The sequence below is a fragment of the Artemia sp. Qi Xiang Cuo genome, chromosome 16 (genome assembly GCF_049724085.1).
Source record: "Artemia sp. Qi Xiang Cuo chromosome 16, ASM4972408v1, whole genome shotgun sequence".
Taxonomy (NCBI): Eukaryota; Metazoa; Arthropoda; class Branchiopoda; order Anostraca; family Artemiidae; genus Artemia; species Artemia sp. Qi Xiang Cuo.
Window position 1 is genome coordinate 7,149,365 of NC_142809.1, and position 19,796 is coordinate 7,169,160.

A 19,796-nucleotide genomic window follows, 5' to 3' on the forward strand; every position below is an offset into this window, starting at 1 on the left:
TTTCGCTGAAATGCAAGAGTTGGATTATTTCAGTAGTGTTTTGTTGTGGTTTACCGTGTCACAGTTACATTCTTTTGTTTTTTCAAAGTTCATTTTTAATTTATTTCATTGAAAAGCAAGGGTTGGAATATTTCAGTAATGTTTTGTTGCGGCTTACCTAATCACAGTTAAATTCTCTTGATTTTTTAAAGTTCATTTTCAATTTCATTCGTTGAAATGAAAGAGTTGGAATATTTCAGTAGCGTTTCGTTGTGGTTTACCTGGTCACAGTTAAATTCGCTTGATTTTTCAAAGTTCATTTTGGATTTCTTTCGTTGAAATGTAAGAGTTGGAATATTTCAGAGGCGTTTTGTCGTGGTTTACCTTGTCACTGTTACATTCTCTTGATTTTTCAAATTCTTTTTCGATTTCTTTCATTTAAATGCAAGAGTTGGAATATTTCAGTAGTGTTTTGTTGAGGTTTACCTTGTAACAGTTAAATTCTCTTGATTTTTCAAAGTTCATTTTGAATTTCTTTCATTGAATTGTCAGAGTTGGAATATTTCAAGTGTTTTTTCGTGGTTTACCTTGTCAAAGTTACATTCTCTTAATTTTTCAAAGTTCGTATTGGATTTCTTTCATTGAAATGCAAGAGTTGGAATATTTCAGTAGTGTTTTGTCGTGGTATACCTTGTCACAGTTACAATCTCTTGATTTTTCAAAGTTAATTTTCGATTTCTTTCATTGAAATGCAAGAGTTGGAATATTTCACTAGTGTTTTGTTGTGCTTTACCTTGTCACAGTTACATTCTCTTAATTTTTCAAAGTTCATTTTGAATTTCTATCGGTGAAATGCAAGAGTTGGATTATTTCAGTAGTGTTTTGTCATGGTTTACCTTGTCACATTTACATTCTCTTGATTTTTCAAAGTTCATTTTCGATTTCTTTAATTGAAATGCAAGAGTTGGAATATTTCAATAGGGGTTTGTAGTGGTTTACCTTGTCAAAGTTACATTATCTTGATTTTTCAAATTTCATTTTGAATTTGTTTAGTTTAAATGCAAGAGTTGGATTATTTAAGAAGTGCTTTGTTGTGGTTTACCTTGTCACAGTTAAATTCTCTTGATTTTACAAAGTTCATTTAGGTTTTCTTTCCTTCAAATGCAAGAGTTGGAATATTTAAGTAGTGTTTTGTCGTGGTTTACCTTGTCGCAGTTACATTCGCTTGATTTTTCAAAGTTCATTTTGTATTTCTTTATTTGAAATGCAAGAGTTGGAATATTTCAGTAGAGTTTTGTCTTTGTTTAACATGTCAAACTTATATTATCTTGATTTTTCAAAATTCATTTATAACTTCTTTCAGTGAAATGCAAGAGTTGGAATATTTCAGTAGTGTTTTGTCATGGTTTACATTTTCACAATTACATTTTCTTGATTTTTCAAAGTTCATTTAGAATTTCTTTAGTTGAAATGCAAGAGTTGGAATATTTCAGTAGTGTTATGTCGTGGTTTACTTTGTCATAGTTACATTATCATGATTTTTTATAGTTCATTTGAATCTCTTTCATTGAAATACAAGGGTTGGAATATTTCAGTAGTGTTTTGTTGCCGCTTGTCAAGTCAAAGCTACATTCTCTTGATTTTTCAAAACTGATTTTGAATTTCTATAATTGAAATGCAAGAGTTTTAATATTTCAGTAGTATTTTGTCGTGGTTTACCTTGTCACACTTACATTTTCTTGATTTTTCAAGGTTCATTTTAGATTTCTTTCATTGAAATGCAAGAGTTGTTATATTTCAGTAGTGTTTTGTCGTGGTTTACCTTGTCACAGTTACATTCTCTTGATTTTTCAAAGTTCATTATGGATTTCTCTCGTTGAAATGCAAGAGTTGAATTATTTCAGTAGTGTTTTGTCGTGGTTTACCTTGTCACAGTGACATTCCCTTGATTTTTCAAAGTTCATTTTGAATTTCTTTCGTTGAAATGCAAGAGTTGGAATATTTCACTAGTGGTTTGTCATGGTTTACCTTGTCACAGTTACATTCTCTTAATTTTTCAAAGTTCATTTTGAATTTTTTTCGTTGAAAAGCAAGAGTTGGAATATTTCAGTAGTGTTTTGTCGTGGTTTACCTTGCCAAAGTTACATTCTATTGATTTTTCAAAGTTCATTTTGAATTTCTTTCGTTGAAATGTAAGAGTTGGAATATTTCAGTAGTGTTCGGTTATGGTTTACCTTGTCACAGTTACATTTTCTTGATTTTTCAAAGTTCATTTTGAATTTCTTTCATTGAAATGCAAGAGTTGGAATATTTGAGTAGTGTTTTGTCATGGTGTACCTTCTCACAGTTACATTCTATTGATTTTTAAAAGTTCATTTTGAATTTCTTTCATTGAAATGCAAGAGATGGATTATTTCAGTAGTGTTTTGTCGTGGTTTACCTTGTCAAAGTTACATTTTCTTAATTTTTCAAAGTTCATTTTGAATTTCTTTCATTGAAATGCAAGAGTTGGATTATTTCAGTAGTGTTTGGTTATGGTATACCTTGTCATAGTTACATTCTCTTGATTTGTCAAAGTTCCTTTTGGATTTCTTTCATTGAAATGCATGAGTTAAAATATTTCAATAGTGTTTTCTCGTGGTTTACCTTACCACACTTAAATTCTCTTGATTTTTCAAAGATCATTTTGGATTTCTTTCGTTGAAATGCAAGAGTTGGAATATTTCAGTAGTGTTTTGCCATGGTTTACTTTGTCAAAGTTACATTCTCTTAGTTTTTCAAAGTTCATTTTGGATTTTGTTTGTTAAGTTAGGTTAAGTTAGGTTAGGTTAGCCTACGTACGCGCGCGTACGTAGGCTAACCTAACCTAACCTAACTTAACCTAACCTAACTTGATCTAGCCTAACCTAACCTAACCTAACAAAAATCAAGAAAATGTAACTGTGTCAAGGTAAAGCACAACAAAACATATTTCAACGAAAGAAATTAACTTTGAAAAATCAAGAGAATGTAACTGTGACATAGTAAACCATGACAAAACACTACTGAAATATTCCAACTCTTGCATTTCAACGAACGAAATCCAAAATGAACTTTGAAAAATTAAGAGAATGTAACTTTGATAAAGTAAACCACGGCAAAACATACTGAAATATTCCAACTCTTGCATTTCAACGAAAGAAATCCAAAATGATCTTTGAAAAAATCAAGAGAATGTAAGTGTGGTAAGGTAAACCACGAGAAAAAACTATTGAAATATTTTAACTCTTGCTTTTCAATGAAAGAAATACAAAATGAACTTTGAAAAATAAAGAGAATGTAACTATGACAAGGTAAACCATAACCAAACACTACTGAAATATTCCAACTCTTGCATTTCAATGAAAGAAATTCAAATGAACTTTGAAAAATTAAGAAAATGTAACTTTGACAAGGTAAACCACGACAAAACACTACTGAAATAATCCATCTCTTGCATTTCAATGAAAGAAATTCAAAATGAAATTTGATAAATCAATAGAATTTAACTGTGACAAGGTAAACCACTACAAAACACTACTGAAATATTCCAACTCTTGCATTTCAATGAAAGAAATTCAAAATGAACTTTGAAAAATCAAGAAAATGTAACTGTGACAAGATAAACCACAACCAAACACTACTGAAATATTCCAACTCTTGCATTTCAATGAAAGAAATTCAAAAGGAACTTTGAAAAATCAATAGAATGTAACTTTGTCAAGGTAAAGCACGACAAAACACTATTGAAATATTCCAACTCTTGCTTTTCAACGAAAGAAATTCAAAATGAACTTTGAAAAATTAAGAAAATGTAACTGAGACAAGGTAAACCATGACAAAACACTACTGAAATATTCCAACTCTTGCATTTCAATGAAATAAATTCAAAATGAACTTTGAAAAATCAAGGGAATGTCACTGTGACAAGGTAAACCACGACAAAACACTTCTTAAATAATTCAAATCTTGCATTTCAACGAGAGAAATCCATAATGAACTTTGAAAAATCAAGAGAATGTAACTGTGACAAGGTAAACCACGACAAAACACTACTGAAATATAACAACTCTTGCATTTCAATGAAAGAAATCTAAAATGAACTTTGAAAAATCAAGAAAATGTAAGTGTGACAAGCTAAACACGACAAAACACTACTGAAATATTCCAACACTTGCATTTCAAGGAAAGAAATTCAAATGAACTATGAAAAATCATGAGAATGTAACTATGACAAAGTAAACCACGACATAACACTACTGAAATATTCCAACTCTTGCATTTCAACGAATGAAATTCAAAATGAACTTTGAAAAATCAAGAGAATGTAACTGTGACATGGTAAACCACGACAAAACACTACTGAAATATTCCAACTCTTGCATTTCACTTAAAGAAATTCAAAATGAACTTTGAAAAATCAAGAAAATATAACTGTGACAAGGTAAACAACGACAAAACGCTTCTGAAATATTCCAACTCTTGCATTTCAACTAAAGAAATACAAAATGAATTTGAAAAATCAAGAGAATGTAACTGTGACAAAGTAAACCACGACAAAACACTAATGAAATATTCCAACTCTTGCATTTTAATGAAAGAAAACCGAAATGAACTTTGGAAAATCAAGAAAAAGTAACTGTGACAAGGTAAACCACAACAAAACACTACTGAAATATTCCAACTCTTGCATTTCAACGAAAGAAATTCAAAATGAACTTTAAAAAATCAAGATAATGTAACTTTGACAAGGTAAACCACGACAAAACACTACTGAAATCTTCCAACTCTTGCATTTCAATGAAAGAAATTCAAAATGAACTTTGAAAAATCAAGCTAATGTAACTGTGACAAGGTAAACCATGACAAAACACTACTGAAATAATCCAACTCTTGCATTTCACCGATAGAAATTCAAAATGAACTTTGAAAAATTAAGAGATTGTAACTGTGACAAGGTAAAGCACAACAAAACACTAGTGAAATATTCCAACTCTTGCATTTCAATGAAAGAAATCGAAAATGAACTTTGAAAAATCATGAGATTGTAACTTTGACAAGGTATACCACGACAAAACACTACTGAAATATTCCAACTCTTGCATTTCAATGAAAGAAATCCAATACGAACTTTGAAAAATTAAGAGAATGTAACTGTGACAAGGTAAACCACGAAAAAACACTATTGAAATATTCCAACTCTGACAATTCAATGAAAGAAATTCAAAATGAACTTTGAAAAATCAAGAGAATTTAACTGTGACAAGGTAAACCTCAACAAAACACTACTGAAATATTCCAACTCTTGCATTTAAATGAAAGAAATCGAAAATGAATTTGAAAAATCAAGAGAATGTAACAGTGACAAGGTAAACCACGACAAAACGCTTCTGAAATATTCCAACTCTTACATTTCAACGAAAGAAATCCAAAATGAACTTTGAAAAATCAAGTGAATTTAACAGTGACCAGGTAAACCACAACAAAACGCTACTGAAATATTCCAACTCTTTCATTTGAACGAAAGAAATTCAAAATGAACTTTGAAAAATCAAGAGAATGTAACTGTGATTAGGTAAGCCGCAACAAAACATTACTGAAATATTCCAACCCTTGCTTTTCAATGAAATAAATTAAAAATGAACTTTGAAAAAACAAAAGAATGTAACTGTGACACGGTAAACCACAACAAAACACTACTGAAATAATCCAACTCTTGCATTTCAGCGAAAGAAATTCAAAATGAACTTTGAAAAATCAAGAGAATGTAACTGTGACAAGGTAAGTCACAACAAACCACTAGTGAAATATTCCAACTCTTGCATTTCAATGAAAGAAATTCAAAATGAACTTTGAAAAATCAAGAGAATCTAACTGTGAAATGGTAAACCACGACAAACCACTAGTGAAATAAACCAACTCTTGCATTTCAACGAAAGAAATTCAAAATGAACTTTGAAAAATCGAGAGAATGTAACTGTGACAGGGTAAACCACAACAAAACACTATTGAAATATTCAAACTTTTGCATTTCAATGAAAGAAATTCAAAATGAACTTTGAAAAATCAAGAGAATGTAACTGTGACAAGGTAAAACACATCAAAACCCTGCAGAAATATTCCAACTCTTGCATTTCAATGAAAGAAATTCAAAATGAACTATGAAAAATCAAGAGAATGTAACTGTGACAAAGTAAACCACGACAAAACACTACTGAAATATTCCAACTCTTGCATTTCAACGACAGACATTCAAAATGAACTTTGAAAAATCAAGAGAATGTAACTGTGACAAAGTAAGCCACAACAAAACACTACTGAAATATTCCAACTCTTGCATTTAAATGAACAAAATTCAAAATGAACTTTGAAAAATCAAGAGAATGTAACTGTGACACGGTAAACCACATCAAAACACTACTGAAATAATCCAACTCTTGCATTTCAGCGAAAGAAATTCAAAATGAACTTTGAAAAAACAAGAGAATGTATCTGTGACAAGGTAAACCACGACAAAACACTACTGAAATATTCCAACTCTTGCATTTCAACGAAAGAAATTCAAAATGAACTTCGAAAAAACAAGAGAATGTAACTGTGAAATGGTAAACCACGACAAACCAGTACTGAAATAATCCAACTCTTGCATTTCAATGAATGAAATTCAAAATGAACTTTGAAAAATCGAGATAATGTAACTGTGACAAAGTAAACCACAACAAAACACTACTGAAATATTCCAACTCTTGCATTTCAAAGAAATAAATACAAAATGAAATTTGAAAAATCAAGAAAATGTAACTTTGACAAGGTAAACCACGACAAATCACTACTGAAATATTCCAACTCTTGCATTTCAATGAAAGAAATTCAAAATGAACTTTGAAAAATCAAAGAATGTAACTATGACAAGGTAAACCATGACAAAACACTACTGAAATAATCCAACTCTTGCATTTCACCGATAGAAATTCAATATGAACTTTAAAAAATCGAGAGAATGTAACTGTGACAAGGTAAAGCACAACAAAACACTAGTGAAATATTCCAACTCTTGCATTTCAATGAAAGAAATCGAAAATGAACTTTGAAAAATCATGAGATTGTAACTGTGACATGGTAAACCGCGAAAACTGAAATAATCCAACTCTTGCATTTCACGAAAGAAATTCAAAATGAACTTTGAAAAATTAAGAGAATGTAACTGTGACAAGGTAAACCAAACACTACTGAAATATTCCAACTCTTGCATTTCAACGAAAGAAATTCAATATGAACTTTGAAAAATCAAGAGAATGTAATTGTGATAAAGTAAATCACGACAAAACACTATTGAAATAATCCAACTCCTGCATTTCAACGAAAGAAATTCAAATGAACTTTGAAAAATCAATAGAATGTAACTGTGACATGGTAAACCGCGAAAACTGAAATAATCCTACTCTTTCATTTCACGAAAGAAATTCAAAATGAACTTTGAAAAATCAAGAGAATGTAACTGTGATAAAGTAAATCACGACAAAACACTACTGAAATAATCCAACTCCTTAATTTCAACGCAAGAAATTCAAAATGAACTTTGAAAAATCAAGAGAATGTAACTGTGACAAGGTAAACCACTACAAACCACTAGTGAAATAATCCAACTCTTGCATTTCAATGAATGAAATTCAAAATGAACTTTGAAAAATCAAGAGAATGTAACAGTGACAAGGTAAACCAAACACTACTGAAATATTCCAACTCTTTCATTTCAATGAAATACATTCAATATGAACTTTGAAAAATCAATAGAATGTAACTGTGATAAAGTAAATCACGACAAAACACTACTGAAATAATCCAACTTTTGCATTTCAACGAAAGAAATTCAAAAGAACTTTTAAAAATCAAGAGAATGTAACTGTGATATGGTAAACCGCGAAAACTGAAATAATCCTACTCTTGCATTTCAACGAAAGAAATTCAAAATGAACTTTGAAAAATCAAGAGAATGTAACTGTGATAAAGTAAATCACAACAAAACACTATTGAAATATTCCAACTCTTGAATTTCAATGAAAGAAATTCAAAATGAACTTTGAAAAATCAAGAGAATGTAACTGTGACAAGGTAAATCACGACAAAACACTACTGAAATAATTCAACCCCTTGCATTTCAATGAAAGAAATTCAATGAACTTTGAAAGATCAAGAGAATGTAACTGTGACAAAGTAAACCACGACATAACACTACTGAAATATTCCAACTTTTGCATTTCAATGAAAGAAATTCAAAATGAACTTTGAAAAATCAAGAGAATGTAAGTATGACACGGTAAACCACAACATAACACTACTGAAATAATACAACCCTTGCATTTCAACGAAAGAAATTCAAATGAACTTTGAAAAATCGAGAGAATGTAACTGTGACAAGGTAAACCACAACAAAACACTACTGAAATAATACAACCCTTGCATTTCAACGAAAGAAATTCAAACGAACTTTGAAAAATCAAGAGAATGTAACTGTGACAAGGTAAACCACAACACAACACTACTGAAATATTCCAAATCTTTCAGTTCAAGGAAATAAATTAAAAATGAACTTTGAAAAATCAAGATAATGTAACTGTGATAGGGTAAACCACTATAAAACACTAGTGGAATATTACAACTCTTGCAATTCAATGAAAGACATCGAAAATGATCTTTGAAAAATCAAGAGAATGTAACTGTGACAAGGTAAACCGCAACAAAACACTACTGAAATATTCCAACTGTCCTAGTCGATTACGTCATTCAATGCCCATGTATGGACTGCCGTCATGACCTTCTGATAGGGTTCTACTGATTATGTAATCAATTTCTCCGAAATCCATTTTCCTAGTCGATTACGTCATTCTATGTCCATATATGGACCCCCGTCACGACCTCCTGATATGGTTCTACCGATTATTTAATCAATTTATCAGATATCCAACTGTCCTAGTCGATTACGTCATTCTATGCCCATGTATGGACTCCCGTCATGCTGATATGGTTCTAGCGACTATGTAATCAATTTATCAGATATCCAACTGTCCTAGTCGATTACGTCATTCTATGCCCATGTATGGACTCCCGTCATGACCTTCTGATAGGGTTCTACTGATTATGTAATCAATTTATCAGATATCCAACTGTCCTAGTCGATTACGTCATTCTATGCCCATATATGGACTCCCGTCATGACCTTCTGATAGGGCTCTACTGATTATGTAATCAATTTCTCAGAAATTCATTTTACTAGTCGATTACGTCATTCTATGCCCATGTATTGACTACCGACCTGCTGATATGGTTCTACTGATTATTTAATCAATTTATCAGATATCCAACTGTCCTAGTCGATTACGTCATTCTATGCCCATGTATGGACTCCCGTCATGCTGATATGGTTCTAGCGATTATTTAATCAATTTATCAGATATCCAACTGTCCTAGTCGATTACGGCATTCTATGCCCATGTATGGACTCCCGGCATGACCTTCTGATAGGGTTCTACTGATTATTTAATCAATTTCTCAGAAATCCATTTTCCTAGTCGATTACGTCATTCTATGTCCCTATATGGACCCCCGTCACGACCTCCTGATATGGTTCTACCGATTATGTAATCAATTTCTCAGAAAATCCATTTGTCCTAGTTGATTACGTCATTCTTGTGTCATATGTCATGTGTCATTCGTCACGTGTCATGTGTCATGTTTCGTGTCATGTGTCATGTGTCATGTCAGGTTAGGTATCTTGGAAACTCATAACATTCGCTGAGAGCGTGCACTTACAACAACAACATCAACATTGACCTTGACATTTGCCTCGGAAACAACAACAAATACTATTTCTGGATCATAACATTCGCTGAGAGTGTACACTTACAACAACAACAACAACATTGACCTTGACATTTGCCTCGGAAACAACAACAAATACTATTTCTGGATCATAACATTCGCTGAGAGCGTGCCAAAAACACACCTGGAGAAAGAGACCATGGAGAAAGAGGTCATTGACCCTGTCCTCATTAAACTAAGTAAAAAAGTTGTAGGTGGCAGCACGGTGTTCGTACCGGAGTAGCACCTCCCCTTCTACTGACAACATGCATAGCTCGTGGCATAGACGTTACAATAATAGCTTACGCCGATGACATTCTGAACCCCAGCCGCACAGTCGCAGGTACAGAGACCACCTTCTCCACTACAATCAAATTACAGTCGCATTGGTCTTGAATTTAACCCACAGAAGTCGGATATTCTTCTGTTCAACTGGCGCCAAGAAGAGGTCTCGTCTCTGAGGCTGGGAGAACTGTCTGTAGCCCCTGTCTCGATAATTATTTACCTTGGGTTACCAATTGGAAAGGATCTAAAAACTACCCGCTCCCTTCTTATTGATCATCTCCGTAAACGCCTGGCTTTTGCTTACAGTAGAGTAGTCTCATCTAAAATCTGTTTCAACCGTTTAATTCTGGCTCGACTTTATAACGCAGTATCCCTTCCCCATTTCCTGTATCTAAGCACGTTTTGGAGAATTTTTCCTGAGCCAGAGAAAAGAAAGGTTAGATCCACGTTTTTTAAGTATGCGAAGTTCTTGTTGCGGCTCCCGCCGTGGACAAGAAATTCGCGCCTTGTTAACAATTTTAAAATTGCGGACCCAACGGCAGCTATAATTGAACAAATTAAACGGTACAATGAGAAAGTCTCTTCCCACCCTTGGTACCGTTTGCTAAGGCAGTAAATCGCTGTCCATTTAATTTTATTTGCACATCTCTTGTCATATTTAGTCTTTTTACCGTCTCTTGTCATATTTAGACTAGCTGATTGAGTCCGTTGATTATGAATTGAAGTTATCAAGTATTTTGCTGTAGGTTAGGTTAGTTGAATTGAAGTTATCAATCATATTGCTTATGTTTCTTCAGTACTTGGGAGTTTAAAGAGAAAAATTTCTTACGTACCTGCAGTACAGTGTATAATTAAGTTTTTGTTTCTCCTCTTTGTAATTTGTTCGATTATGTGTAATGTGTTGTAATTTGTTTTTTGTGTGCGTTTTCTCTTTTTTAGTGATACTCTGTCTTTTGTACCTTTTTTTGACGGGTAATAAATAAATAAATAATGCAGAAGAAATTCTAAGTAGGACTACATTATTATGATATGTTGATCTTGGCAATTAATTTTTGACGTTTTTGGAATTTCTTTTACAAAACTAGAAAAATCAGGGTTTTAGAATTAGACAATTAGAATAAGAATCCGGTTTTAGAATGTCGTTTTCAGAACCATTTCGTTCGTTATTTTTATTGGTTCCCCGCATTTTTTTTTTTTTTTTGCTTTTAATGTATTTTTTTTTTATCAGTTTTGTTTTATCTAAGTTGTTTCGTTCACGTTTTTGCATTTGCTTCTAATTTCTCTGAAAGCGCTGAAGAAAGGAGGCGGTTGTCATCCGGACATATCCCCTTTTTTCGTCTAGTATGTTTGTTGGTCTTATCTCATTTCTTTCATTTCTTTAAATTTGTTTCTGTAGAAAGACTAAAATAGCATATTCCTGTGCTAGAATGGATGACGCATTTTTACTGATAGAAATATGACAGTGTCATTGACCTTTATATAAGCATATGGCGGGAAAGCCCAAAGACATAAAACAGCGTTTGCACTTCTAAGGATATATCCATAGCTCTACGGAATTTTGGTCATTTCTTCCAAAAAAAGAAAAACAGACGAAATCAGCAAAACAATTACAAAATAAAAAAAAAACTGGAGGGAATCCTACCAAATTTTCAATTTTGAGTCGGAAAATTCTTTCCAAGAAATTTCGTAGAACTAAAGGGCGACTATATGAAGATAAAGTCCGCGCTAATTGGGAAAATCCGTGCAGATTTGTAGACATAAGTAAACGAACTCTGCTCCAATTTTAGCGCAAATTTCAGCGTAGTGAGACATCCATGTTGAAGTGTTTTTGCAGTAAATTTGTTAGTTGAATAACTTGATTGATTCATTCATTGAATCTACAGAAGACTATGTCTTAAGACTCGTAGGATATATTTTTAAAGTTGAAATGGATATTTTAGGGGAATATCCATAGATTACAGTGTTTATACTGACACAGTGTGTATATGCCAAATACTGATTCTTCATATATATATTTCTCGTGTATTCTACGCTTACATTTTTGTTGCTCAAGAATTATATTTCAAGATTAGTGAGGCAGATCGAATACTTCACCCAATTTCAAATTTTATATTAGTTCGATCCAATTTTCCTTAGAATGAGTTTCATCTCACATTAGTTTCACTTAGAGCGAAGAAGTCTGACGCTTGGTGTTTTCATTCATCTTACAGTAATGCCGTCAACTGCCACAGAACCTGTATTTATTTACTAGAACATACAACTCCTACCAACATTGAGCTGCATGAGGCCAACACAGCTGCGGAGTCTTCTCACCAGCGTTGCCAACGCGATACAATTGTACCGCATTTGGTACAATTTAGAGGTCCTGGCACAGTGCAGTACACTTTGAAATTTTTTGGTACAATCAGATTTCCCGGTACATTAAGGTTTTAATTGCTCCCTTTTGACTCAAATATCTGTTCCAAATTTTAGTTTATTGAAAATTTTCTCATTGTAATGACAATTTTTTAACTTCCTGTTTCGTTGGTACAAATTACTTTCTTGTGCTACAATTTTAATCGGAAAGCTGGTACAGTTTATTTCAAAGCGTTGGCAACACTGCTTCTCATCCATCATACTCTGGTCAGAGCTCCACTCGTCACTAATTACCATTAAGTTCCTACTTCTTTTAATTTTTTTCTAAAGATCTCTTCCAACCACATTCAAGAACTTATACCAATGCAGGATCAAGTCACATTCGAGTGATGTATCCGATACCCCGCTCTTTACGCTAAAGTTTGATTCTTTGTCACGACTTTTTAAGAACGACTCCTGAAACACAAGGACCGTTTAAATAGAATAAGAAGCTTTTCAGAGTAGTAAAAAACTTTAGCGTAAAGAGTGGGGTGTTGAGGAGGGGATAACTCCTTCCATATACGGAATAATTTCTGTTCATTTTAAGTTTAATGTTGCTCCTTACTTTCAGTAGATTTTTTATTTAATTTTAAACAAAAATATCACCGCTAAACGCAAAAAAAAATGTCCCACAATTGTTTAGCACCGCTATTTATTGCCGTCATGGAACCACAGTTCACATAATTATCCAGTAAGCTTATCGCAGATCATTTCTGGTCTTCGTTCTCGGTGCGAACAAAAAGCTCCTCTCACTTCTTTCTGCATTAGCGGGTTAGTCTGTTTCCGATTGTTTCCAACAAAGTGCATTATTCGTAATAGCGGGTTTCCACTTGTTTCCGATTAGATTACAGTCTGACTTGTCTACCCGTGAAAAGATCTGATGCCGCCTATGTTTCTATCTGCAAAAACATTCTCTGGAGCACTCGCAGCTTGGTCTGGGTTTTTATAATGGGTGAGATAGGGAAAGATCATACTGGATAATTATATAAACTGTGCATGGAACTGACAGCAGCGCTATTTGACATTACGGTGACCCGACGTTCTCTAGGAAATCTACTCCGATGGTTTGTATCACAGTTTATATAATTATATGAACTGTGGTTTGTATAGACAACTTCTTGTTGGCGTCACTCAACGCTATATTACGTTCAACGCTCGGCCGCAAGAAAACACGCTATATTACGGCCGCTAGAAAACGGCACCGCTTTTCTTGGAAACCGAGGTTTGATACAGTGGATCAATCTATACTTGTTGAAAAGTTACGAAAGTTCGGAGTCAATGGAAGATTTCTCAATTTGATAATTAGTTTCCTTTCTGGTCGTTTACAAAGAATAAAAATATCTTATTGAATTTCTCAACAATTGCTAATTAGATGCGATGTACCCCAAGGGTCTATTTTAGGCCCTTTATTATTTTTGATTTATGTTAATGATCTTTCTTCTTCTCTTCGACTACTTGTGAATAAGGTTTCAGACTTCACCAATAAAGAGACTAATGTTTCTCTCCTGATGTTTGCTGATAACACAGCTCCAATTGTGTGTATGAAAACGACTGAGTTGTTGCTTACTGAATTGTCTAACACTATTCAAAAGATATCTATATGGATAAGGTGCAATAAGATTGCTATTAATTATGATAAGTCAAATTTTGTAGTTTTTGGACGGTCTGGTAATGGTTATCCATTGATATCTTCAGTTGAAGCTGGGGGTATTGAATATGGGGGACTTCAAGTGATACCTTGATATTATTGTTGATGAATCACTCTCATGATCATATTGTGAAAAATTCAAATATATTAGCAAACAATATTGGCATAATTCGTAAACTTAACATTATTTTCCGAAGGATATAATCCCTATGTTATATTTTAGTTCAATTCCCCCCTATATTTTGTACAGTAGTTCAATATGGCTGCGAACTTTCTCCTCAATGCTTCGTCCAGTCCGAGTTTTGTAAAATATTGTTATTAGAATACTTACTAGTTTAAACCCTTCTGAACCATGTCGAGAGGCTTATGTTAGGTTGAGTCACGGCTGCTCACCATGACTTTTATACAGGTGTTTTTTTTTTTATGTATAATTGCGTCAGGGGTTAAGTCCGCTTCTTTTCTAAGTGTGTTCACGCAAGTTAATGAAGTTCATTCCCATGGCACAAGGTCAATGGACACAATTTATGTTTATAATTTGGTTACGTCTAGGTCAGGGTTTTCTCTTATTTTTAGAGGTGCTAAGCTACTGAATTTGTTAAATGAGAATATTAAAAATACACCCTTTCTGAGGTTTATGTTAAGTGTTTTTTTTTTGTTTTTTTTTATTTATTTATTAATTTGTTTGGTTATCCCTCCTCCATATCATGCTGTGGCATTTGAAGGGGATGTGTTTATGTTACATTTTTTGTCAATAATTGTTATTAAATAAAATAAATTACCCTGATTCAATAGGTTGCAACAAGTAAAAAAAAAACGGGGTTGAATAAACAACTCCAACTAAGACCATAAAATTATATACCATACAATTAACGACAGATTTGTCTGTGCGTAGGCTAATCCTGGTCGCCAATACCCCCCCCCCCTCTATAACCTTGCTATAACCCCCTGAAACACAACGAAGTTGATAAACGGCTTTCAAAACAAACCGACAAAATTTATCTAAGTTTTGAAATCAAACTCATATTTGCAAAACCAGGAATGGGGTATGCCAACAGAATATATCGGTCGAAGAACTCTGTACTATACAAAAAAACCTTGTAATACCAGTTTTAATCAAAGGTCAAGTTTAAACAGTTAATTCCGGTTTCGTTTGCCACAATTCGTGTGGAATTTGAGCGGTTAAGCTAAAATAAACAAACAATAAATAGACTTTTTTTCATTCACTTTAAGGACGCCCATTTGGCCAGGTTAGATCAATTTGAAACCCTAAATAATTTTAAAGGGTTATAATAATAATTATAAATTATATTTATATAATTATAAATATAAATAATTTTAAATTTTTAATTACAGGGTTAGTCGTGCTTCTGCGTCTTAAAAATACCTTATTTAATCAATTTATTCGAAACAGGTAATATTAAGCACATAACTACCTAATAAAACATTTTTTATAATTTCAGACCCCTAAAAATTTCTGATACCTTCACACCCCCAAAATTTTGTCAATGGGAATTTATGGTTGAGCATTTAGGGGGTTATATCTAGGAATAAATACCCTATTTTTTTACAGAATCAAACAAACTGAAATACTTCAACAGCCTTCTTAAAAAAATAATAATAAAAAAAAAAAACGATTCATGTAGTAAAAAAATGGTACACATAATTAGGCTAACTAAAAAACATCTTTCCACTTAAGCCAAAATATTAGGGAGGGGGGATCGGAGAAAACTTTTAAGGGGTCTGAAATCCAAAAAGGTACATTATTAGTTAGGTATTCGCTCAATCTTGCTTTTTCAAAAATGAACTAATTTAATTAACATGTTTAAAAAAGCATTCACAATTAGACAAACTAAAAAGCAAATAAACAAAATCCCCCCCCCCTTGGATTATATACCGAAAAACTATAGCTTACCATGCTTAATTTTAAATAGGAAGAAAAAAAATGTCTTTTTGGAGTGAAATACCTACAACTTGCCAAAAAAACATCAAATTAAAGTAAATTCGCCCGCAAAAGATTTCCTCTTTAAACGATTTATTTCCCTAACTAGTCAGAGAGCGTTGGATCACAGGAATATAACTACAGCGTATCCTCTTGTATGAGGAAAAGGGAAAAAATAGTTTGCCCCCTTCACCCCCAAACACAGAATTTTAAGTTTAACACTTTCTGTTTAAATACAACCCAGCCCCCCCCCCCCCAAATACCTGGATAGTGTTAGGCCAAAAAAATGCTTTCGTCAACGTTCCTTACAAAATTTGGTATCTTTATTATTCTAAGGAATAAAAATATACTATAATATTATATACTATAATCAAACAGTTCGTGGTAACGAACTGTAAGTAAGGAGCGACCCGGCTCAATGGTAACCGAAACTCTAGAAAACGGGCTTTTGATACCAATAGATACATCAAAAGAAAACAGATTTCAATGCTGATTTCAAATATATAACTTTCATCAAGTTTAATGCTACCAATCAAAAGTTACGCGCCAGAGAAAATTTGGCTGATTTTCAAAAAAGGGGGAAAGACCCCTTAAAAGTTATAGAACCTTAATGAAAATCACACCATCATATTCAGCATATCAGAGAACCCTACAGTAGAGGTTTCAAGCTCCTATCTACAAAAATGTGGAATTTTGCATTTTTTGCCAGAAGAAAGATCACGGATGCGTGTTTTTTTGTTTTTTTTCCCCCAGGGGTGATCTTATCGACCCAGTCGTCCTAGAATATTGTGGGAGGGCTCATTGGAACGAAAATTAAAAGTTCTAGTGCCCTTTTTAGGTGACCAAAAAAATGGAGGGCAACTAGGCCCCCTCCTACGCTTAATTTTTCCCCAAAGTCACCCGATCTAAATTTTGAGATAGCCATTTTGTTCAGCATGGTCTAAAATATGATAAATTTGTCTTTTAGGATGACTTAATCCCCCAAAGTCCCCAGGGGGAGGGCTAAAAAGTATGAACTTTACCCAATGTCAACATATAGTATTGGTTATTGGGAAGTATACAGAAGTTTTCAGGAGTTTTTTTTCCTGGTAGTGGGGGGGGTAGGGGTGGGTCGGGGGTTATGTTGGAGGATCTGTCCATGAAGGAAGTTTTCATGGGGGAAGGGAAATTGCCATGAAGGGGGCGCCGGACTTGCCAGCATTATTTATTGGTTATTGGGAAGTATACAGACATTTTCAGGAAGGATTTTTTTCTGGAGGGGGGGGGGGCTAGAGGAGGGGGTTACTCTGGAAAATCCTTCCGTTGAGGATGTTTCTTTGGGGTAAGGGAGATTTCTATGAAGGGGGCGCCGGATTTCCAAGCATTATTTAAAAAACGATCAGAAATTAAATTAAAAAAAACAAGTTTTTTCAACTGAAAGTAAGAAGCAACATTAGAACTTAAAACGAACAGAAATTATAACGTATGTGAGGGGGTTCTCCCCCAAGTCAATACCTCGCTCTTTAAGCTACAATTTTTTTAGTTCTTTAAAAAGAGCTATCTATTATAATTAAAAGGCTTTTGTGATTCAGGGGTTTGTGAATCAATTTTTTTTTTAACTTTTAACGTAGAGAGCGTGGTATTGACTAAGGGGAGAACCCCCTCATATATGTAATAACATATACGTAAAAAAAAACAATAAAAAAAACAAGCGATACGGCTCAATAGTAATCGAAACTTTTAAAAACGGAATTTTGATTTCAATAAATGTATCAAAAGAATGTGTTTATAATTCTGATTCTAAATATATAAATTTTATTAAGTTTAGTATTACTCATAAAAGGCTACGAGCCTGAGAAAATTTACCCGATTTTTAAAGAGGGGGGAAACATCCCCTACAAGTGAAAGAATTTTAATGAAAATCACACCGTCAGATTCAGCGTATCAGAAAACCCTATTACATAAATTTCAAGCTCATATCTGCAAAAATCTGCAACTTTGTATTTTTTGCCAGAAGAAAAATATACGAATATAGAAGTTAGTTACGTAAGTTAATTTGTAAATTACGTCATAACCAAATTTAGAGACATCCATTTAGCAAAAGAAAAGTAAAAATTTTATGCAAATTTTGTTTACTTATTACTCTTTATTTTGTGAGCCAAAATAAAAGCTGCATTAACTGAAATACGTTCAAGACTTAAATAAAAAAAAACAAGTTTTTTAAACTGAAGGTAAGGGGTGACATTAAAACTTAAGATGAACAGAAATTATTCCATATTTGAAAGGGGCTGTTCCCTCTTCAACGCCTTGCTCTTTGCGCTAAAGTTGATTCTATCTCACAGCTTTATTTTTTAATACAATAAAAAACTTTAGCATAAAGAGCGAAGCGTTGAGGAGGGGACAGCCCCTTTCACATACGGAATACTTTCTGTTTGTTTTAAGTTTTAATGTCACTCCTTACTTTCAGTTAAAAAAAATTGTTTTTTTTTTATTTAATATACTATAAGGATAAAAGAAGAATTCTGACAAGTTGACAACATATTCCATGGATAAAATTACTGAGCAAGATTAGTGCCAGGGACCTCAATTTACGAAAATATAAGGGGGAGGGGGAAGTGAGCTTTTCAAAATTTAGCGGGGGGGGGGACAATTTTGTCGTTCATTTGATTTTTTCAATTAAAATCCCAAAAAAGGTAGTTCAAAAGAAAACACCATGAAAACATATTTTCAAAATCAAGGGTGGAAATTGTTACGCCCCCAATTGACGTCCCTGCTTGGTTCGCAATTCAACTAAAATGTAGTTGAATTAATTGACACGAAATTCAACTAAAAGCAAATATAAAAATCGGCAAATTTTTCAATTAAACGACTAATGAGATGGCTAATAAATAAACTTACTTTTAGAAGCAGAATTTCATCCTGAACATTCACCATCTAACATTCGCCAGTGAATGTCGACATTAACCAGATTTCGGACATTCAGGGTAACATATATATACAATTTAGGGTATATATTTGGGGATTAGGAGGGGGTAAAGTTCATTTACAACGGAAATGAATGTTAAATTTGAATTCAGGGTGAAATTCTGATTCTAAAGATATGTCTATTTCTTAGTCGTCTCATTAGTTAATTAATCGGAAAATTTACCTAAAAATCAACTAAATAGAGTTTCTCAGATAGAAAAAAGTGCAAAATTGTGTAGCTTTTGCAGCTGGGTTTAGAAGGGAAATGTCCCACCAAGAATACCACCAAATCTACAAAAAAAAAAAGGTTAAAAAGAAAAACAATATTTCTTACCATATGCGATACTTGGCAAAACGCTCCTAAAAACACATATCCAAATAGCAACGTACTCATCATCAGCATCTCCATTGTGTAGCTCTGTTGAATAAAGAAGATATCACCAAACACAAAAATAAATTTATTTCACAAAATCTATCACAATTGTCATTAGCTTAAAAGTAAACTACACTTTTCATCAAATCAAAAATGAACAAAACAGAACATAGGGTGTCAAACTATAGCATTCCTATTTATTACCGATTAAGCTCATTCACTACAATGTAATCTATAGAAGAGCTTAACCGCAACTGATTTACACCTGAAACCGAAGAACTACCTGAGTCCATGAATTACCGTCACTACCGTGCATGCTCTTTTGAAGGAAGTCAAGTTCATTTAATAGCTAGGCTTAT

At 33.1% G+C, this 19,796-nt stretch overlaps 1 protein-coding gene across 3 annotated transcripts in view; it reads right to left on the reverse strand.

Moving 5' to 3' along the window:
- Positions 1–19,796, reverse strand: part of LOC148942518 (NPC intracellular cholesterol transporter 1-like) — a 179,094-nt gene that overhangs the window by 134,601 nt on the left and 24,697 nt on the right. For 2 of the 3 annotated variants that reach the window (XM_089102558.1, XM_089102556.1), the window contains exon 2: positions 19,399–19,482. In XM_089102558.1, coding sequence (XP_088958684.1) covers positions 19,399–19,473 — 75 coding nt within the window. In that variant the 5' untranslated portion in view covers positions 19,474–19,482. Of the gene's footprint in view, positions 1–19,398; positions 19,483–19,641; positions 19,661–19,796 lie in introns of those variants that run through there. The other variant, XM_089102557.1, reaches the window with a different exon arrangement.